Source organism: Saimiri boliviensis, chromosome 10, assembly GCF_048565385.1.
Source record: "Saimiri boliviensis isolate mSaiBol1 chromosome 10, mSaiBol1.pri, whole genome shotgun sequence".
NCBI classification, from domain to species: Eukaryota; Metazoa; Chordata; class Mammalia; order Primates; family Cebidae; genus Saimiri; species Saimiri boliviensis.
This window is the reverse complement of record NC_133458.1, coordinates 95,515,531-95,539,068: the sequence shown is the minus strand read 5'-3', so window position 1 is coordinate 95,539,068 and position 23,538 is coordinate 95,515,531. Positions and strand designations below refer to the sequence as shown.

General features: G+C 41.4%; 1 protein-coding gene across 2 annotated transcripts in view; it reads left to right on the top strand.

Annotated features, from left to right (window-relative positions):
* CPVL (carboxypeptidase vitellogenic like) overlaps positions 1-23,538 on the top strand; it is a 202,148-nt gene that overhangs the window by 111,101 nt on the left and 67,509 nt on the right. For both annotated transcript variants that reach the window (XM_074379889.1, XM_074379888.1), the window contains 4 exons: positions 11,379-11,501; positions 11,894-12,025; positions 17,232-17,330; positions 18,877-19,050. In XM_074379889.1, coding sequence (XP_074235990.1) covers positions 11,379-11,501; positions 11,894-12,025; positions 17,232-17,330; positions 18,877-19,050 — 528 coding nt within the window. The remainder of the gene's footprint in view (positions 1-11,378; positions 11,502-11,893; positions 12,026-17,231; positions 17,331-18,876; positions 19,051-23,538) is intronic.

Genomic DNA, 23,538 nt, shown 5'->3' with positions numbered 1-23,538 from the left:
GTTCACTGACAGAACATTTAGAATCCAATTCAGCTGGGCACAGATATATCGAGTATCTACTATGTTTGAGGCACTGGACAAAGATTAGGAATTCAGTGATTTCTAAGACAGTGACCCTGCCCTAAATCTGAAGGTCTAATAATTAAAATACTGATGAAAGATACAGTTAGAGAAGTTTTATCTCTGATCCAGGAGTCTTGATAAAAGAAAAAAAAAAATTAAGGAAAAAATTAGAGAAGTAACTGTAAAGACTAGTAGCCACAGGAAAGGTACAAATAGCTACCTCTCAATATGGGATCCTTAGTAAAGGCCAAGCAGAGGAGGTGACAAACTGGGTTTTGAAGGATACATAGGAGTGTGTTAGGCAAGGCTCTTTTGGTTGCAAGTATGACAGAAACCCTATTTAAAGCAGCTTCAGTGAAACAGGGCATTGATTGATTTAACGTCAGGTGTGGCTGGATCTGGGTGCTCATACTTCATCATCAGGATTCTGCCCGTCATTCCCTCCTGACCTATGTACTAGGCTTTGTACTTCTCTGGTTTCATTCTCAGGCAAGTTCTTTTCACGTGGCCCCCCTGCTTCTCCATCCATCCCAGGGCAGGTATAGCCTATCAATTCAACTTCTCTTTCCCCGTAATTCCATCCGCCCAGATTCCTGAATCTCAGATGTTCCACTTGGATCCCATGCCTATCCTAGAACCACCAACTGGAGCCAGGTGGTTGGAATATACAGATTGGCCATAACGGTGCCTGAGGCCCACTCCAAAACCCTGGGAAGGTAGGGACTAGGATGGGGGCACTCATACTCTGAACCACGAGAGTAGGAGATGAGTGGTCTCCAGAGGAAGATCCACGTAATGACACCAGAGGTAGGGCTGTAAGGATGCTGGCAAGCACGTCTGCGGTGTCCACTTTCAGGGGGAGAAAGAAAAATGGTCCGAATTTTTCTATGGGAGTAGCAAGTCACTGGAACTAGCAACTTCTTTCTTCTCTTTCTAAGGTATTTGGAAGGGATATTCTGACTGTTTAGCATACTACACTTTAGGTTTTTTAAGCCAGTTGTCCAGCAAGGATGATTTAGGACCTCTCCTGGTAATTTCCGGCTGTTCGTTGTCTTTTAACCAATTTCAGAGCCAGGTTAGGGAAGCGAACAGGAAGTGACACTCCCACTATTTGGCAGCAACCCTGGAAAATGCCCGTTTCACCTCCTGCAGAAGAGTGATCTACTTTGTGTGTAATGCCTGTCTTGCAAATAATCTGGTGATACTGTTAACCATGACGTTGATGCAAACCATGATGCTTGGCAAAATTGCCAAATCCCAGATGAAAAATCTGACTTGGTTATTTCACATCTGCCTTGTGGTTTTATGCATATCGTTTCCTAATGTGTATAGAAAAGGACAATTTTCTTTTTACCTTCCTTGCTGCCGGGATGAATACTTTTAAGGAAACCTGTACCACTAGAGTGATAAAGGTGGGTGTGAGGTAGAGATTGTCAGGAGGCTTCCTCTTCACAGAACTACATGGGATACATTCAGTCTGGGGGCACTGCTCTGTCTAGAATAAGAAAAGGCACTTTATAATGATGCCTTGATGCTTTATTATGAATATTAGATTGCTATGTTTCTCCAGTTTAGTTTGTCCCATCTGGGTTTTAAGGCTTCTGTTTTCAGGCTTTGTGGCAGAAAAGAGAAGTGGAAGGCTTTCTGGATTAATAATTAGGAGACCAGGGATTCAGGGCTGGCTTTGCTCCTCTCTGGATGATTTGAGTAAAGTCTTTCAGCCTCCCTGGGCCTCTGCTTTTCATCTAACAATCAGAGGGGTTGTTAAATTAGATCGCTTCCAGGGATATTTTGCTTTGCTAGAAGTTCAAATGCAGTTATCTCGACTCACTCTTAAAGCATCTGTACGTAATTGCGGTTCTAACGTAATACCCACCCATTTTCCCTCTTGCTGCTGCTACCACCAAAAACCAAAACAAATTGTTCTAGATTTTTCAAGAAAAAAAGTCCTTTCTCTTCTAAACTCTTAATTTTCTCACACTCTTAGGAAAGCTGAATCATGCTGCTAGGTTTGTAGAGCCATCTTCAAAAAAATCAATGCGCAGATTCAGAAACGGTTTTCTGCTTTTCAGTGTAAATGCACCAGACAGAAATGTCTTCACATTTGTGTGTGATGCATGAGAGGAGCCTGATGCTCAAGGGGTCTGGAGCAGCTGTTCAGAACCCTGATGTGGTATGAAGGAGTCTGGAAGTAATAATAGTACCTACTGCATAGGGTTCTTTTGAGCATTTAGCTAGATAATCCTCCTCAGTTGTTAGCATAGTGACTGGCTGTGGTGAGTACCCAACATGTGATGACTGTTATTGCCATTCATGTTGAAAAGCTGGTTTAATACATTATGACTCCCAGCCTCATGCGTGTAGACAAGAGCTGAAGTGTTAAGCTCCGCTAACTCGTTGCTGGGATATGGCATTGTCCCGTCTGCTCTGTGTCTATTATTCTGAAATCATTTTTAAAAGCAATAGTTACTTTCTAAAAAGAAAACGGAGCTTAGCAGTTGACATTAGAAGTTGTGCTTGTTCATTTTTTACATGGACAGCAGCAAAATGTGTCAGGGCCCACCCCAGACTCTGCCTTGCCCTGTGGACGATGGTGTGGCCACACCAGAGCAAGTGGAGTGGGCCTGCCCTCAGTACACAGGAAATGGGAGAAGCGGCTTTGTCCGCTCCTCCTCCTCTTCCTTTCTGCCCAGAACACCAACTGGAATTAATTTTCTCTAAAAAGACACAAATGTGTCTGTAAATCACCCTCCTCAAGGCATAAAAAAAAATACTTCAAAAAGACAAGCTGCGTTTAATTCCCATAATTAACTTTCTTTATAAGTGTTATCCTTTCTGAGCGTAACTATTAGTGAGATTGCCCTTGTCCTTGAGGCACAGACACATGTAGCATCCTCTCAATGGTACGTGAGCGCGGCTAGAGGTTAAAGCAAAACAGCCCCCACTGGAAGGCAGGCAGGTGACAGGATCGGGGGACTGCCCCTTGTTCTCTGAGCCTGTGACTTTATGTGCCACTCAGGGGAACGATTCAGTGCATGTGGGAGGTTGCGGCAATGCATGAAAACACTTCCAAACTAGCAGGGTCTGTGGTTAAAACTGGGCATCTCTTCTCCGTCAGCAAAAAAGGGCAGACTCTTTAGAAACAGTTGTGCAACCTTAATTTATTTGAGGATCGAATAGAGACAAAACTTCGAAGCTGTTTAAAAATGAATTAGGGAGCTTAATGGGATACTTAATCTTCATCTGCACAGGTGAAGTCCCTGTTGGAAGCACAGTGTCTGACAGTCGTTATTGAAATCATCATGGTCCATTGGGTTAGGGGGTAAGCTCCCGGTGTGTGAGAGCTGTGTTTGTTTTATTCAATGCTAAGCAAGGTGCTTAATGAATATTGTTGAATGGTGTTCATGCAAGGCTGCCTTTCGATAAAATAAAAATAGCAATAATTCTTTCCTGCATCTTTTTGCCTCCGTTTAAAAAAAAATTATTTGAGGTTTGGGGATACGTGTGAAGGTTGATTACATAGACAAACACTTGCGATGGGAGTTTGTTGTACATATGATTACGTCACCCAGGTATTAAGTTCAGTACCCAATAGTGATCTTTTCTGCTTCTCTCACTCCTTTTAATTGCGCTTCTCTCCCCACACTGGTCCTGGGGACTCTCCTTTGGCCTCCATCGTTTTTCAGGGCCATCCTCCCGCCTCAGCCTTTCTCTCCTCAGTGACTGTGCTCAGCTCCTATTTCTCCACGCTCCCTCCGTCCCCATCATGATTGTTCTGTTTCTCTCCCCCGTTCTGTCGTCTTATCAGCTCATTGTTCCGTAGAAAGGATCTGATAAATTAAAACCAATACGGTGGACTCTCAACGTGTTTGCATTTGAGTAGAACGTAGAGCCTACCTGATGGATAGATATTTGTAATAGGATAATTTCAAATACTGACATGCAAACAGAGGGGTGGCAACCAAGGTGGGGTGGGAGAGCGATTCTAGAAGGAGGCCTATAATTATTAGCATTCAATGTAAGTCTGTGCCATCATCCTGCTAGCCCAGGCTTGGGATCGTTAAATGTGATGGCTAGAAGGGATGCTTTGAGAACACACAGTTCACATATTGTATCTGTAGATTTTACTAGGGAATATTTATTGAGAATGGACTGTGTGGTAGGCATCATGCTGAGAACTGGTTTATGCATTGCCTCGTTTAATCCTAACGACTGCCTTATGAAATTGGTGCTATGATTATCCTTCCCATTTTACAGGTGCGGTGACCGAGGCTTAGTAAAGTTAGGTATGCCTTACCAAGGCCACCCAGCCGGAAATTTGAGGAGCCAACATTGGAACCGGAATAGTCAGACTCCGGAGCCTGAGATGGTAGTGAAGGAAAGAGTTAGTGGTGCAGCCTCGTTCACCAAAATGCTTGTTCAGCAAGCTGGGTGCTCTTACCTTGTACTCGCACTGTCTGCAGGACCTGCTTCAGATTCCCTTTGTATAGAAGGGAGGCAGACATCCCCTTCCATATTTTATGCTGAATCTCTAGGGTTATCAACCTTACACAAACAGAAAAGAAGTTCCGTAGCTTCTTGAACGTCTCTGTCTTTCTGGCCAAGACTTAGTTAGTTTTAATCATAAAGACTTGGCTTTGATCATTAAGTTTTATAGAGTAAGCGGAAGTTTCAAGTGATACAAAGACTTGAAGTCTTTGGAATGCAGTTATTTCTCAAGGCTTGGAACTTGGTGAAATTTATTAGATAACGTTCAAGCTGTTTTAACTCTTGAACCCATGACAAATGGCTATTTTCAGGTATGCTCATCTGCACTTGCCAATATTTTCTTTGAGAATTGAAAACGGATTTGTTGACTATTTAATGAGTTTGATATTACAAAAATCAAGGTTTAAGCTGCAACCGGAGAACTGAACAAGGGCATATGGAAATGTTTGCAAGTTGGGTCTCTGGCTTTTGGACAGCATATCCAAGTCAAATCAATACGTGTATGCTGAGGTTGCATGGATAAGAATATGAGTAAATCAGAAGTCATTCTAAGCTTTGTCAGAAATGAACTACATCCTGGAGCAGGCAGCATAGAGACAGAAATAGTACCTGAATAGATGAGAAGTTTAGGTTGGGTATGAGAAATGCTAACTTCCATCTATTATGCCGCTTCGTCCTTATGAATTGTATCTATAGTGAGCAAACAAAGACTCAGTTTGTTGACTGTGGCCCAGTGTGTTCAGGCTCTTAAATAAAGAGTAACTGCAGTCTCCATTTGAAACAAAAGGGTTTATTCATTGCATTGAGGCACCTGGCTTCAAGCTGAGTTTCTCCAAACTGGCACTCAACTCAGAGTAGGTGGGAAAAGAATGCACCTTGTTCACCTATGCCTGTCAATGATGGCTTTTTAAAATTATCTAAGGAGCAGCTTCTCAATACAGAAGAAGAATATATCATTTGGGAGGCAGCATGTATTTTTGCATAAGTTAATGTGACTAAAACTTGGCTGTAGATTGAAATGTTTTTGCTATATGCCTATGCCTGTAGATTTTGCAGGTTTCTTTTTAAGCTCATATTCAAAAGAAATAGATGCTTTGATAAAGCCATATTCTTGTTAGAAGGCTTTTTTTTTTTTTAATTGCAGCAATGTGGTCTTGAAATAAGATGACGCATGGTCTAGAAATGTCTAGGAAGTTATAGAGATTACCACAACACTGAAATTCCAGCTTTCCTCACTCATTAATTTTCTCAACTGGCCATTTTAAGGCCACACTGCTCTCTTCAGAGAAAATAATGGAACGGAGGGAAGTAAGATTCTACCCCAGACTAGATGAAGCCAAGGTAGGTCGCCCTAGCCTAATCCTGTCCTCTTGGCTGCTAAATGGTCCCCATTACAAGGAGCTTTTCACCAGGTTTTTGTGGCTTTCCTGGGGTGTTCAGTGTGTGCATAAAGTTCTCTTGGAGGCAGTGAAGGTCTCTTGTTCCCTCTGGTCTTCTCCCACAAATGGGCAGCAGCTGTATTTTAGTCTGAGCCTGGGATGAGCCGGAGAGCAAGGCAATGATATTATTGTTTCCAGGACAGTGTGCCTTGATTCCTTCTAGGGATACATAGGAGCTCTCACCAGACCAGTAGTGAATTATTCAAAAAAGGATTTTTTTTCTCCTGTGCAGCTGGGGAGAGTGGGGTTCAAGCAGGGCAAGGAGCTTAGAATGCCCCTCAGAGTCCTCAGTGTTCCGCTGCTAAAGTTGACACCTCCCTCTTTCCACCTGCCAGGGAGGAAATAGGAACTAAGACCTGTAGATGGTGAAACTTTGTGTCCAGGTTTAGCTGTGTCTCATTTCAAAAGCCATTGCTCATTATCGATGACAAAGTTCTGAATGTTTTTACCATGAAATGTGTACCTAGAAGCAAGGCAGAAAATGAGTATAACTGTATCTGGCTTTTTTTTTTTTCCTACTAAACTTCAGAAAAATGTAGTCAACTGAGAGTAGCTTAAACAATAGTAACTGCTACCATATGTGAAATTTCTATAAGAGGATGTTGTTTCCATTTTAATATTATTCTCTGACACTATTTGTTTTCCTCTGGAGGAGCTGCTTGAAGCTGGACTTTAGCTATGAAATCTTTTTCCCTTCCTTGAAAATAACCAAATGGCAGGTTACAGTAAGTAGGCTATGAATGTTGTTGAAGCATATAAGCAAAGAGAGATTGAGGCAAAAAAACTATTAAAAGTTTTCTCTACGTCCAATTTCATTGTGTTTTTACACATCTGGGTAATTAACCAAACATTACATTCTCTCTAACTATTTTTACGAGTACAATGTGCTCCTCACGGGATTTCCATTAGGCTGGGGGAAAAGAAAGATTGCAGACCAAGATTCAAAGCTACTATTCAACTGTGATGTTGAGGCCTTTTTCTCTTGTGGGAGAAATAAAAGATTGAGAGCTGAATTCTGAGATCCTTCTGATGTAGGAGGAGAATTGGAAGTTTATTGCTTCTTTAAGCTCTAGCAGATACGAGCATGTACAAACACACTCTAATACCTCGGGTCCTTCTTGTTGGAGGTGAGCTCGAAATATGGTCACCATGGGAAAAATGAACCAAGTAAGGGCAGTGCTGGAAATTGCAGCTTGAAGCTCCTTTAAGTATTACAAAGGAATGATAAGGGCAGCCTAACATTCTGATGTGTTGATCGCTAACCTAGTTTAAATTCTGTGAGATGTGTTATGTTTATCTGGCTGAGTTTCTCAGATGAAGGTCACTGCCAAATCCTAAAATAGTGTGTGTTCAGGTAGTTTTTGGCCACACTTTTCCTCTTGCTTTTTATAATTGCTTTGGTATTGCTCTGAGCTTTTACGAGGCCAGAGTCTGATCCCATGTTAGAAGGTTAGTGTTAATTCACAGACTTCAGGGGCTTCATTGACCAGCTGCTGCCCACATTGGTGAACACCATGGGGAGGTCAGAGAAGCCGCAGGGCCAAGAGTTCTGGTTGCTGTTGCTGTTTTCATGCAGGACTCAGAACCAAAGAAGCAATAGTTCATAGAATTACAGAATCATTGTTAAAAGCCTAGGGCACCATATAGTCCATTTCTAATCCACAGGGCAGTCCCATCTAAATCCTTCCCCCAAATAGAGGGTTCTATAAAATAAATACAGGAAAGAGCAAATGAGGTGAAATAAAATATACTTGATATATTGTCTGGTTGTCTTTTGAAGTGCTTATGGTGGTCAGAGAATCATTAAATGGAGAAACAAATGATTCAAGAAGAATAAGCCTGATCTTGCCAAAAAAAAAAAAAAAAAAAAAAAAACTATCTCAACAAGGAGAGTGAAAATAATTGAAATTTATTGCAATGTTTCAGTGTCTGTTTTCCGTAAAAACAATTCTGTAATTGTCTACTCTGTGAAAGCCTGAGTCACTCAACCAACGGAATGATTAATGAAAAAGGCAATGACGGATTTGTCACACTGACACAAAGCAAGGAAGTGTGTGATAGCCATTAGAAAATAAAAAGAAAAAACAGGTAAAGATGATCACCGCAGTTAGCAGATGTGGACTGAATATTGAAGAATCTCATTCTGGATATCATAGTACTGCTTATCTGACTTTTGTTTTTCATAAATGATCAGCTTAGCAAACATGGAGTAGCTAAACCCAAGGATGTAGTCCCACCTTGGGATACCTCAGACTCGTGGTGTATTCCAGGACCACTGACTGAAATGCAATTAGATACGACAAAGGGGAGCTGTAGAGACAGCCAAGCCAGGGCAAATTCCAGGGAGGCATGGAAATGACATGCAGAGGCCCTTGTTTTCATCACGGTAAAATACAGGAAAATAATGCTTATCTTAAACTGGCTTAAATTAAAGTAGGTGAGGTAGCCTGGCTCCTAGTAGATGCTCAGAAACTGAGTGGGTGTTCCTTCTTAATTCCCTGCCTGGATATGTCCCAGATACACATGGTCACTGGGGGAAGGTGCCATAAACATGCAGATGTTTCAGCCTACATTTGCCGTGACTACTCACATAGCAACTTAAAGGACATGCCCTTCTGTGTCAGAAAGGGTCAAGAGAGATTACCAGGTCTTATAACAAGAAAATTGGAGTGATAATACCACTGGAGGATATGCTTTTTAGCGTTTATACCAATTTCCAATATGAAAAAAGTATTTAGAAGTAGTGCCGGATAATTCATTTATCAAGTGTGTTTTTATTTACCAACTTTATGCTAGGCAATGTATACATTCTGGAAATAGTAATCTAGGAAATGGTAAACTTTGCTCTATCATGTTTCAGTCAAGGTTTCCATAATAGAGTTTTGAAAGAAACTGTGACCGTATGAGGCAAATTTTGTGCTTCATTCATTTTTATGTCTCTTCAACTATGTAGTATAATGTCTGTATTAGTCTGTTTTTACACTGCTTTAAAGATGCTACCTGAGACTAGGTAATTGATAAATAAGAGATTTAATTGACTGTTGGGCATGACTGTGAAGGACTCAGGAAACTTAGAATCATGGCAGAAGGGGAAGGGGAAGCAGGCGCCTTCTTCACTAGTTGGCGAGAGAGGGAGAGAACGCGCAGGGGAAACTACCACTTTTAAAACCATCAGATCTGATGAGAGAACTCGCTCACTATTACGAGAACGGCATGGGAGAGCCACCCCCATGACCCGGTCACCTTCCACCAGGTCTCTTCCTCCACACATAGGGATTGCAGTTCGAGATGAGATGTGGTTGGGAACACAGTGGCAAAGCATGTCAATGCCTTTGACAGAAGAATTGCCCAATAAATTCATTAGAGAGTATATAATACATTTTTCTCAGTAAAATAATTAGGGAAATGTGCTTTTTTGTCAACAGACATTTTTCTTCATAAATGTTCCCTTCATGTCACTAACGAGAATGTAGCACAGTTAGGCAACAAACCAAGTTTCAGACATGTAAACACACCTTTATATTACACAAGGAAGCGAAAATGTACTTACAAGTATGAATGGATAAATTACTTTGATTCAATACTTTGCCTAAATAATTATTGTACAAGAGAGCTGCATCAATGAGGAGATCTTAGATATATTACATAAATGACATTATTTTATCATTGCTTGGAAGGAGTTTAGGCTTTGGAGTTGGTCAGGTCAGGTATAATTCTGGCTCTACAACTTAACCTTTCTGAGCCTCAGTCTCCTCATCTTGAAGTGGGAATGATGCTATCTTCAGCATATAATTATGGTATGGATAAAACAAGAGCTCTCAGGGGTTCCCAGCCTTTGAACTATAGACCCCTGTAGAGCCTTGGAGATGCTGTGAAGGGTGTGTGAGCTCACAGTTATCCACATAGTGTCTCCAATCTGTTTTGAACATAGAAGCATTGCTGTTTTTTCAGATGTCTGTGGATTCATTTTAAGATTCATTTATTCAACAACTATTGAGCACTAACAAATACACAGCATCAGTTATAGTGGACTGAAGTACAAATGTCCCTGTATTCACTGATCTGATATTCTAGTATGGGTTGAAGAGTAACAGTATATAAAATAAGTAAGTCAAAGTTTGTTGGAGAGTGGTAAGTATTGAGGAAATACTTAGGAAAGTGAAAATATAGGAAATTCAGGGAACTTGCCATGTGGGTGTCTGGGAGAAGAGCATTTCAGGTGAAGGGAACAGCTAAAGGAAAGGCCTGGCAGCCACATGCCTGGTATGGGCAAGGAACAGCATGGAACCCGGTGAGCTGCAGAGGAATGAGGGAAAGGGTAGTAGGGTTGAGAGTAGAGAAGGGAGCAGATCGTGTCAGTCCTTATGCCTTTGCTTTTGGGAAGATGGGGAGTCATTAAAGGATAAGGGCTAAAGAAGGGGGCCAGTGACAAGGCTACTGCAGTCATCCAGGCCAGAGATGATGAAATGAAGGGGTTGTGGGGAGCCGCTGGACTGACTCTGAACAGATTTTGATAGAACAGAGTTAACAAGCTTGGCTGATTAACTTTTGTGGAATGTGAAAGAACGGAAGATAGAAAGAACGACACTGAGATTGTTGGCCTGAGCAGCAGAGGAACAGAATTAACGTGAATTGAAAGGGAGGCTGCCTCAGGGTTGGGAATGGGAGCTTCATCTTGAACGTGTGAAGCTTAATATTAGGCATAAAAGTGGAGATGTCAAGAAGGCAACTTTTGATGGAAAAAATACAAAATGCAAAGTTATTTGAAAAATACTGCTGAATCAATAGTAACTCTTCCAGCACAGTCTAAAAGTAGAACTATTACCATGTTTGTGAGGGGAAAGATATTTACAGAATATTTTGACCTTGAAAAAGGACCTTGTGCCTAGAGAAGGTTGGAAATAGAGATGAGTTCAGGTGACAATTTTCATGGCCAATGAATAATATTTTCCTTTTCTGCTTCTCCTGTTCCTTTAATACATGTTGATTTCAAAATTTGTGGCATCAGATTTTGAAATCTTATTTTTGAACTCGAGAGTTTTTCCTTCTAATTTTTAAATAGAGCTTTCACCTAACACGTGGCAGAATTGTGTTCACTGGCCCAAGTTACTTTATTTTGGAAGGAATTTAGAACGTTCACTTATTACCTGTTCACTTGTTATTTTTTGTGCATCGAACCTGTGCATGTCATTTGATGCTATTTGAGACAACAAAAGAATTGGAAGACAGAGGACATTTTTGCTATGATGGAATCTACAATGTGAGGTCAAGAAACAGATGGTATACCTCATGTGGAAAGATCGCTCCTTCATTGTTACTTTGTTTAAGTAGATGTAATTTTATTAGCATCAATTTGTGACTGGCCATTTCCACATCTGTCCTTTGCAGTCTTACGCCGGGAAATACGTGTCAGCCATTGCGCACCTCATCCATTCCCTCAACCCCGTGCGGGAGCTGAAGATCAACCTGAAAGGAATTGCTATTGGAGATGGATATTTTGATCCTGAATCGGTAGGTGTCTCCTTTTTACTTTCTGTTTTGTCTTTTAGGGAGATTAAGTGAATTTTATCAGATGGAAGTCTCCTCTTAGAGGTCTAATTTTATGAGGGAAATGGGAAATACCAGTTGACTTTATGACTTAAATCTCCTAATTTTTACCAAATGTTTCACTGTATCAATTTACTGTGCCAGCTTCCTTTGGCTGTCAGTGCAAATATGTGTGCGTATTGTGTTGCGTTCTGTTGTGTGTGTTGTGGGGTGTATGTGTGTGTGCATGTAATTATCCTACTTGGGTAACCAGCACAAGATTAACTATTACAAAGGATTATTTCACCAAGCAAGTGGGCTTCCTTAATGTCTTTCTCTCCCTTTGTGGCGCTGATGCGTGTCTTTGTTATCCTCAGCTTATAGGGGGCTATGCAGTGTTCCTGTACCAAATTGGCTTGTTGGATGAGAGGCAAAAAAAGTACTTCCAGAAGCAGTGCCATGAATGCATAGAACACATCAGGAAGCAGAACTGGGTTCAGGCCTTTGAAGTAAGTTCTGGGGGCCCTGTGCTGCCCTTGAGCAATTAAAACCATCTGGGGAGGGGGCAGGTCAGTAGAAACACCTTGGTGCTCAGGCATTTTTTTTGTTAGAGAAGGTTTATCTGTTAATTCTGTTGGAGATTGGGAGGCAAGCTGAGTGGGCTGATAATGAAGAAAAGGTCTGTCTGTGTTTCTTTGAATTTACTTTGGCTATATTTTAAGCCTGAGATCATCTTGGAGTGTTTATCTAACTGTGTCTTTCATTAACTGTTTTGATTTCTTTAAATGCCATGGAGGCCCTCAAGGCAGACCGTATCGTATGGAAATCAGAAGAAAGGCAACCCAGGAAGGAGAGGCATATGCTTCGCCATCTGCTCTAAACCATGTAAAGAGTTTTATATCCCCAAACAGGGTTTCAGCTGGGAGAAATGACCAGTGTCTAACAAATGTCACGTGACACACGTGTCGGGAACAAAGATGATAAAGCGTAGTAATTTGAAACTCTTACAAAGGACCATTGGTATTTGTGCGTATCCTTACATTGCTCGCCTAAAATTAAACTTGAGAATCAATAATTACGTTCTTCACCCTTTTCTTTTCTTTCTTGGTTATTTAAAATGTAAGAATATACTAAATATTAGGATACGGAAAGTTGATTTTTTTTTTTTTTTTTTGGTCAGTGCAGACAGAGCCTTGTGTAAACAATCTCCCTTAGAAGGTTTTATCACCTTTACTACAGAGCCATCGTGTTTGACACAGTAATAAATGAGGCAAGGGCAGAATTTCGAGGACTCTGTTATTAGACACATACTCTGTAACCGTATATCTAACGTCATGATTGTTATTAAAGACTGATATTAATAGTCTTAAGGGCATTGCACATTAGCCAGTTCAGATCAAAGTAGGAGACATAGAACCTTGGAGAGAAGGTGGAAGGTAAGACAGCTATTTTTCATTTTACAAGTAGGGTATCAGGACAGCATCTGAAATCCCCCAAGGCAGTGACTGCCTTGGCCATGGTCTGATAGCGGCTAGCTGTGCAAATAGATGCAGCAAAGGGAGTCCTGAGCCATCTTTCGGAGCTCTACCAGGCTCTGTGTCAGGACACTAAATATCGCTGCAAAGGATGAATTCAGATTTTTCTTGTGCAATTGTAAACACAAAGGAAGAGGGGTCTGCTTGGGGACATGCAGGATCATGTTTCGATTTGCAATGATAGTCTTTTGTAGGCTTTCTGCTGCGGAAGTCAGAGCGGGGGAAAAGCAGTGAAACTTCAGTATTTAGAATTAATACCAATTTTTATGTGGCACGAGACCAATTTGCAAATGAGACATTTGATTTGTTTTTTAAGAAGCACACAGGGATAAAGCAGTGTCAAGAGTAAGAGCATTTGAGAGGCCCACGTTTAGAAAGAAAGCAGAAAGGCCGGGCACGGTGGCTCACACCTGTAATCCCAGCACTTTGGGAGGCCGAGGCGGGTGGATCATGAGGTCAAGATACCGAGACCATCCTGGTCAATATGATGAAACCCCGTCTCTCCTAAAAATACAAAAAGTTAGCTGGGCATGGTGGCGCGTGCCTGTAATCCCAGCTAGTCAGGAGGCTGAGGCAGGAGAATTGCCTGAACCCAGGAGGCAGAGGGTGCGGTGAGCCGAGATCGCACCATTGCACTCCAGCCTGGGTAACAAGAGCGAAACTCCGTCTCAAAAAAAAAAAAAAAAAAAGGCAGAAAGATGACTGCTACTTAATACAGCAGCCTAAACACCTATGGGATTAGTGAAGCTGTAGAAAAGTTCAGGTATGTTGTGCATTCAGAGATAATGAGAACATGACCCACGAGGTTAGTCTCTCCCAAACCAGATACATCAGAAACTGGAACCCCAAATAGGCAAAACTTTTAAAGGCTTGGAATATCTTTCTGACCATTGGTCCAATATCTTGAGTGATGAATTAAAACAAGATCTTTGCTTTTTCAAGGAAAATAGATGAAATGGTTCTTAGGACAGTAAACAACTTGTGGTTGAAATGTGTTTCAATGACTCCAAGGGAAGACTCCAAGTCCTGAAATCTGAGGGAATATAAATGTCAGAATTTGAAGCCTAAAATGATGAACTGTTTGATGCTCTGATCCTTTAAAATGATTTAATTAATCAAAGAGTAGTAACTCAGAGCTGGAGGTACTTGGAGACAGGTCATCTACTGCCCCTATGCATTTTCACACACACACACACACACACACACACACACACACAGGTGAGTGGTGAGACTACTGAGGCCTAGCGGATTGCAATGAATTTCTGAAAGATACACAAATTGATTGTGGCAGGTCGAGGACTGGAATTGTTCCCCCATTTCCACCCTAGTATTTTTCCTATGGTAATTTTCAGGCATTCTATAAAAATCCTGGGATGTTTTAGATATTCTGTAAGATGTAAAATGGCTGAACCTCTGTCCAGTATTACCTCTCTTTCCATGACAATTTTCTGAATCACACATTTCTTAATTTCACAGGTCTTGACTACCCACCTTATTTTTTGACAACAGTTGACTTTTTTTTTTTTTTTTTGACATGGAGTCTCACTCTGTCACTCAGGCTGGAATGCAATGGCGCAGTCTCAGCTCACTGTGACCTCCACCTCCAGAGTTCAAGTGATTCTCCTGCCTCAGCCTCCCAAGTAGCTGGGACTATAGGCACACGCCACCATGCCCGGCCAATATTTTGTACTTTTAGTAGAGGTGTGTTTCACCATGTTGGCCAGGCTGGTCTCAAACTCCTGAGCTCAAGTGATCCGCCCACCTTGGCCTCCCGAAGGGCTGGTATTACAGGCATGAGCCACCGTGCCCAGCCAACAAAGGACTTTTTATAAAAGCAGTTACTCTTTAAAGTTGACTTTATATTCCCATTGGTGTTGAAGATAATTTCTGACAATGAGTTCCAAACATGATGTGTGCATTCCGAATGACCCTGGCCTACGGTGCCTCCTCTGGATGAACAAATTAGAAAAAGACACCGAGTCCTCTGGGGTGACACGGTCCTTGTGGGTTCAGGACTGGGCAAGCAGATGCCTCCATTGTGTGAGGATAAGAGGTGGCCATTTCTCCAGATGCAACCCTGAGCTAGGGTCTCCAGCTCAGCAAGCAGAGCTTTGGCTGGTTCCCTGCCCCTTCTTCCCCTGTTGCCACAGGCGTGGCCATGGAGTACACAGGCTGCACAACCAGATGTGGGGCCCCCCCACAGTGGTAGCATTGCTAGAGAAGGCTTACCACCACCTCCACCCACACCACTTTCTATGGTGATAACACTTGTCATTCCTGGCCTCTAACCCCTTGGTAATAGGAACCTGAATCACTTAAGCTTCTTCATATTTGAAAAAGAACGTGAACACAACAGTGAGACTGTATATGAAATGTTGAAGCCTGGCCAGAAGGAATTGGCAGGGAGAAAGCATTGCAGGCTGACCGCTGGGAGCCAGTGTGTGCGTGGCTGTGTGCAGGCTCAGGAGTCGTGGCCTAATAATCATCTCACTTCTGACATTCTTAGTGGCGTATCCTCGGCAAGTTGCTTAACCTCGTGTCTCAGTTTTCTTACCCATAGAATTAGGATAATACCTTATAACTCCTAAATTTGTACTTCATAGATTGTTTTTGAGATGTGCTGATTTCATTTCTTAGAATCCTTTCATGAGAACTCCTTACAACTTAATACCATCATCAACAACCCGCCTCCATGTCTTCAGCCTCTTCTGTGATCATTTTTTTTCTTGTCATCTTCTTGCTTTGCTGGAAACCTGGCTGTCCCCTGATGATGCTGTGGTCCTTGTGGTTCTCTCTAGTGGGGACTGTTCTCTCTCTCAGCTTCTCGATCCCACTTCGTTCATAGGTAGAATAGGTGTCTCCCTTGCTCATCGTGACTTTCGGATCAGATCATGTTCCCTGCCTTCTCCTAAAGCTTTGCTCTTTGACTCTCATGTCCTCAGAGAGGCCCTCCCACCACTTCCGATTGTGTCTATCTACTAACCCCTGGTTACTCATTTGAATAGCTGAGTTCCTGCCTCCCTTTCTCTCTCTCCAGCATTACACTTGTCATAATTCCTGGTGACTGCAGGATCCACGTTGGCAATCCTTTTAGGACCCGGTCCTTGGTGCCTCAGCCTCCTCTTTTTCAATAATCTTGTTCTCCTCCTCATCTTAGCTGCTGATTCTCATACTCTAAAAAGCCAGCAGCTGATCCACAATCATACCACCTCCTGTTCTAGCTCCCTTCTGCTAATGTAGCAATCTTACAGCCCTGCAACCTCACTGCCTTTCAATTCATTGACCCTCCTGCCTCTCCACTATCTCTAACCCCCTCTAGTCTCTTTTTCTCCTGTCTTCAACCCAGGGTCAGTCGTTCCATACATTTCCAAGCTCAAACCCCTTTTGCACGTCTTCTGATGCCTTTGGCTGAACCACAACCTGGGTCAGTCTGCCTCTCTGCCAGGCTATGCTTGTGTCTGCGCAGCTGGCAATGGCTGGAGGAAAGCGGGCAACCATGCTGACTGCTCTCTCCCTCAGCTGGTGACTGGGTTGTTTAAATGTCAGCAGCCCAGAGATAGCTTCTACCGGCTCCAGGAACCTGTGTCTCTACCATATCCTGCATTTTCTCTCCATGTCCTCTGGTCCATGCTCCATGTTAAGGCACCTTCCCACAAGGCCGACTCCCATAGGCAAGGCCTTTGAGCACGCTGTGTCCTCTGCCTGGAAGCTTCTTTGCCCTAGATATCTGTGTGGCTCTCTTCCTCCTATCCAACATGTTTTTAATGAAATGCCACTTTCCGAGTGAGATCCTCTGTGACCTCCTCTCTACATTGTCCCACACATGCATGCACACACGTGACACTTGCTAATCCTCTTTAGTTTTCTCCTTATTCCATAACATACTCAAGAGTTTGTCACTGTCTACCACATGACATAATTTGCTTAGAAATGCTTGTTGTCCTCCTCTAGAATATAAGCTCCATGGGGAAGGACCATTGGTCTGTTTTGTCGATGTCCGTTTCTCCAATGCCGTGACAGTGTCTAGCACAGAGAAGACGTACAGTAAGTGGGCACTGGATGAAACAATAAAGGAATGAAAAAGTTACTGACTACATGAAAGCAGCAGAACACAGAAGTGTCTGTACATTTTACCACACTGATGAGTTCTTTCTCTCTTTCTCCCTCTCTCCCAACCTAGATAATGGATAAACTGCTCGATGGCATCTTGACAAGTGAGCCTTCTTACTTCCAGAATGTTACAGGATGTACTAGTTACTATAACATCTTACAGTGCACGGTAATGACAACATTTTTAAAACCATAATAATGTTTGCTTAAAACTTTTGGCAAAACCAAACTTCTTTGATGTGGGAAATACTGTAGATGACTTTGTACTAGACCAGCATGGCCAAACTGTACTGCTTGTTGTGGTCTCCTAAGCCGTAGGATCTTTTCCTCACCAGTGTTACAGATGTCACACGCTGAGAATGTATGATGTTTCAGGTAACTCGAAACAACTTCCGATTCACATGATTCTGCCCCAGTAGAGCTTGTTAATAGAGGCTCTTTTGTGAAGGACATAGACCGGGATTGGAGTTCTGGGTCTCAGGTCCCAGAGCTTCACATCTGTTTATGAGTCTCTTGAAAATGCCCACCTTCTTTGATCTGTACTTAAGATGCCTGGAAAATCAAAACTGCCGAAGCCTTAATGAAAATACTTGCTTTGTCTTACTTTTAACTTAAGATGTTTAATGCGTTTAGTATGGCCCTTACTTCAAGCCTTCTGGAATGTTTCTCAGAGTATTCAAGTAGTTTGTTTCATAAAAGTAGGCCAAAGTTGGTATCGTTTGTTAGTCAAAACAGAAGGAGCCAAATTAGGTGTTTGAATTTGTATAATCTTTGTCTAATGCTTACGACAATGCATTCTGGTTTTAAAATCTCCTTATTTATGAACTAGTTTGTAAATAAAGTATAAAGTTAGTTTCAGTGGAATTCGCCAATGCTGCACTTTTGGATTTAGATTCTACCAAGAGAAAAACATATGGTAGACAAGAAAGAAAATTTGTGATTACATCTTTTCTTCTCTACAAAGTAATATATTCACAGTTAGCAAAAACTGTTGATGAAGCACAAAGTTGTCAAACTCAAACCACCTTAACCGTTTTTTAAATACTTGTATAACTTTTTTTTAAAGCATTCACTCCTTTCTTTCTTTCAGTGTAATGATCATTACAGAGACTTTAATGCAGTTTTTAAAAAAAGTCTCATATACAACTTCTCTTCTGTCTTGTGTCCTTCATAATGTATCGTCTCTTTTTACATTTGACATATTTTCCCCTGAAATTATAGTCAATCAAATTTCATGTGTGTATGGTTTTAATAAGCAGCAGAACACAGAAGAGAAATTCTTAGCTTTAAATCCAGCATGGCCCTACCCTGGCCCTTGTGTTCCATTTGACCTTCTTTCCAAAGAGCCACCAACAAAGAGTTAATTGATTTTCATAAACTCACCTCTTGTTTTCTCTATCTTTGCCTCTAGAGGAGTTGCTAATGGGAGTCACACATTGCAAAAGATTAGTTGCTGCAAAAGAAAATCCTGTGTTTGCAAATCACGTATTTGCTCTAAGAGTATCACATCATTCAGATTTGTCATTAGTAAAAAAGATTCCACCTAAATCACCTCAACACCTCCAAGAGTTAAAATTGCAAGAATGGTAACAAGTTAATAGTCCCATCACATTTGTTCATGTTGGATGTGATGAGAAATTCACAGCTTTTCCCAACGTGTGGTACCTGCCACCAATCATGTTCCCTTATGTCTTTCCAATGCCCCCTTCTGCCAGGAACCTGAGGACCAGATTTACTATGAGAAATTTTTGTCACTCCCAGAAGTGAGACAAGCCATCCACGTGGGAAATTGGACTTTTAATGATGGAACTGTAGTTCAAAAGTACTTGAGAGAAGATATACTACAGTCAGTTAAGCCATGGTTAACTGAAATCATGAATAATTATAAGGTAAGAAAGCTACTTCAGTTACTATTTTAGGAACTTTAAGATTACCAGAGCGGAGGTGATTCGTAATTTGACTCCTGCCCTTTTTTTTTTTTTTTTTTTTAATGTGTCACTAACATAAATAAAAACCCCTTCTTTGTTTGATTTCTTTAAATTCAAAGTTTTATATATTTTTAAAATTTAACCACTTTGGGCCAGGCGCAGTGGCTCATGACTGTAATCCCAGAGCTTTGGGAGGCCGAGGTGATGTACCTGAGGTCAAGAGTTTGAGACTAGCCTGGCCAACATGGTGAAACCCCCTCTACTAAAAATACAAAAGTTAGCTGGGCATGGTGGTGTGTGCCTGTAATCCCAGCTACTCAGAAGGCTGAGGCATGAGAATCACTCAAACCCCAAAGGCAGAGGTTGCAGTGAACCAAGATCACACCATTGTACTCTAGCCTGGGCAACAGAGCAAAAACTCGATCTCCTAAATAAATAAATAAATAATTTAGCTACTTTCCCTTAATGAAATTCCCTTTGGCACTTGCGACTTCTCATCCTTTCTTGAGAAAGGAAGAATGGCAGAGGCAAAAAGATGACTGGCCAGTGGAAGAGCCCGATTTCATTTATGTATTGCTTTATTATATTAACCCCGGTGACATTAGGGATAAATGAAGCCAACTGGTTGTTTCAAAAATGCATTTTGCCTAGTGATTGTATTCATTTACTTTACCTACCCACAGTGTTTTCCGTCTCTCCTTTGGTGCTAGGCTGTGAGGTTGATATGATGAGTGAGAAAGGGTCCCTGTATGTTAACTCAAGCCACTATGCTGTCTGGTTGAAATGCTCTGCCTTATTTGCTGCTGGAGGCGCCAGTGGAAAGTGAGGCCACAGAAAAGGAGCTCTGGAGGTTCATGCAAAGACGGCATGGGCCCTAGAACTCCCACTGGGAGGGAAGACACCGAGAGCAAGTGACATGGGGAAAGTCACCCTGTGTATGATTTCTTTCCTGGTACTGCGCTATCAGCTCCTCCTCTGGTCCTCCAGGGCTGTTAGCCTTTACCCGAGGGATGGTCTCTGGGGCAACTTTGAAGGATGCCTGTATTAATGATTGAGGAGACCACCGTTGAGTGATTGACTTCCTCCCTATATCCTGTTTTGGATGAACAAAAATCAGAGCATTCAGCAGCCCATAGGATTTTTGTGTGAATTAAAAAGAAGGTATCCTCTCCTCAAGATACTTTATTTCCATCTTTCAGAAATTGTCCTGATATACTGCTTTAGGTAAAACCAGAGTCTTTACTGCCATTTGCTGGCATGACGAATATACATTTCTACAATGTCTTTGTTAGGAATGGTGTCTGTTAGTATTGTTCAGTGCACAATCTGCAATACCATCCCCCTGGCCAATGCACCCTAACTAGACTGTGGTTTAGAATATTCCAGACCTAGAAGGCCCATTTTCGGGTCCAGCTCCTAGTACAGTGTTGGACATGTAACCATTGTTGACCAATCTAAAACAAACAGACTAGTCTAAGACCAATGGTATGCCAAGCCTGTAAATGGATTATAAACCTGCAAAACTTGATGATATACTTGCTTTCTAGGAAAGAACGGGTCTAATGAGGTCAGGCCAGAGTTTCAGCCATCCTTGTGCTTGGTTTTCTTGGGGACATGGAGTGGCCCTTAGTGCTTCCTGCTTTAAGCCTTCTCAGAGCACCTCCAGATGCTGCTTATCCTCTTCTCTGAGCTCTCAGAAGGCATTGTCTCTACCCCCATGCCTGTACATGACACACACTAATGTGCAGACTCTCAGTCTGATACCCATACTACCACCAGCCTGGACCAGATGTCAGGAATGAGCTAATGAATGAATGAATAGTGCTGTATCAAAAATTCATCTATAAACCTGTCCATAATTTATTAGGTACTTATTAATCACAAATTTATTAAACCAAAAAGAGATTAGCACTCATATCTTAAAGATAATGTTCTATAATATAACATTAAGGAACAGAAAAGTGAGTTTTTTTGAGTGGAAAGCAGATAAGGAAGTACAATATGCATTGAATTTGCTCCCTTGGGAGATATATTTTCTCACTGCACAAATTTCGCTAGAATATGATTCTGTTCTTGGCCATGTGAGGATCGGGTGGGACAAACAGCTTACTTGATGATGTAAACGCTCCTTACATTTTGATTGAGAAAGGAGAATATATCGATTAGAGGTGATCCTGCATTTTGATACTTAAACATTATCTGTCCCTCTTGCCCACGTAACCTAAACCTACCACTATAAGTTCCAATGAAATCAGAATCCAGTATTTTCTAAAATTTCCTTTTTTTTTTTTTTTTTTTTGAGACACAGTTTCAGTGTGTCTCCCAGGCTGGAGTGCAGTGGTGCAATCTTGGCTCACTGCAACCTCTACCTCCTAGGTTCAAGCGATTTTCCTGCCTCAGCCTCCTGAGTAGTTGAGAATACAGGCACATGCCATCATGCCTTGCTGATTTTTTTGTTTGTTTGTTTTTTGTATTTAGTAGAGACGGAGTTTCACCATGTTGCCCAGGCTGTTTTCAAACTCCTGACCTCAGGTGATCTGCCCGCCTTGACCTCCCAAAGTGCTTGGGATTACAGGCGTAAGCCATTGCGCCCAGCATAAACTTGTCAACTTGGAATTGGTTGCCAGTAAAAGAGAAGAGTTTAGTGGTACAGATAAACCATATTTCCATAACGAAAGAGAACAAAATATGCCGCCAATCTAATGCAGACCAAAAAGTGGCTGCCACTAAAACAGACAGCATGTTCATTCACGCAGCTGGTAAAACCCTAAGGATAGCGATTATCTTTGGCTTGTCTGTTAATGATGTTGGACCTCAATGTATATGTAATGGAATCAGAACAACGTAGGTTGGCTTAAAACATTAGTACCATTAAAGTCGTATTTATGTAAGACTCGGGACTAATTTGTCATAGAAAATAGCCTGCCAGTTTCTATTCGTAAGAACATAGAGGTCTTTTTCCAGTACTAGATTGATTTTAGCCAATGTGGAGCATGTCTGCTGGTTGGAGGAAGACCTTCTCGGGTTTCTGGAATTATGTTTTCATGTAGTTTCTGTATAAAAATTAGCTTCTTTGTGAACTATGTTAGTTTCTGTGTAAACTACATGAAACATAGTCATCTTATAATGATGTACAGGAGATGCATACTCAAAAGTCATTTTCCTTTCAGTAATTTCAGATGTTTGGGTGGTATGTTGAAATATCATATTGGCAGCTTCCAAAATAACTAGAATGAGGAAGAATCTGTTGGGCTGTTTGAATTCTTCAGGACTGAATGAGGTCAAAACATGATCAGGACTTTTAGGAATTAGCTGGTTAATAGACTATGGTGATTATGAACATGTTCTTAAGTTGCACATCCTGAGTTTGAGTTCTGGTTACACCATTCACTGGCTATGCTTCTTTGGGAAACAAAACTTAAACGCTCTGTGCTTTGGCTTCCTTGTCTATAAAACAGGAATAAAAACAGTATTTTTGTGTTAGTTTCTGTGAGGTTTAAATGAGATTATATATGTAAACACACTTAGAAGAGTGCCTGGTGGTTAAAAGGTGTAAGTAGAAGTCTTTAAGATCTTGCTACGATGCAAAGTTAAACAAGAAACCCTGGAAAACACCAAAATAAAAAAGAATCGACAGGCTTCCAGTTTCCAGTCCAGTGCGTAAGGAGCTTAGAAGTCTCCACTCCATTTTAATGACAATAAAAAGCCAAACACACTGAAAATCAGTCAAAAACTCTTCTTATATTTGTCAGATAACTGAGGTCACAGGGCCAACTGCTACTCTCTGAAATTAGAGAGACAGGTGAATATAGGGAGTCACAACTTAACAGAAGCAAACTCCTAAGTAGAAACGTGAACTGTAATTGATAAATTACTAGAGGCTCCATAGGAACAAGGCTGAGAGTTAAAAACACCATGGGTGGCAGTGGAGTTGGGGGGAACACTCAGGGAAAGGTCATTTGTAAATGACCTTTATTATGTTGAGGGACTTTTCTTGTATACCCAAACTGTTGAGAGTTTTTCTCAAGAAAGGATTTTGGATTTTGCTGAACACTTTTTGTGTCAGTTGAGATGATAATGTGGTTTTGTCTTGCAGTCTGTGATGTGTCATTTTGATTGACTTGCCTGTGTTAAACCAGTCTTGCATGCTAAGAGTAAATCTCACATGATCATGCTGTAGAATCTTTTTGATGTATTGTTGAATTTGGTTTGCTAATATTTTATTGAGAATTTTTGCATGAATGTCAGAGTTACTGTCTTGCAGTTTTCTTTCTTCTTGTGATATCTTTGCCTGGCTTAGGAATCAAGATAATACTTGACAAAAAAAAATCTATGATTAATATGCTAAGGACTTTAATGGAAAAAGTAGACAACCTGCGAGAACAGATGGATATTGAAGATAGAGAAATGGAAAGTATAAGAATCAAAAGGAACTGCTAAGAGATCAAA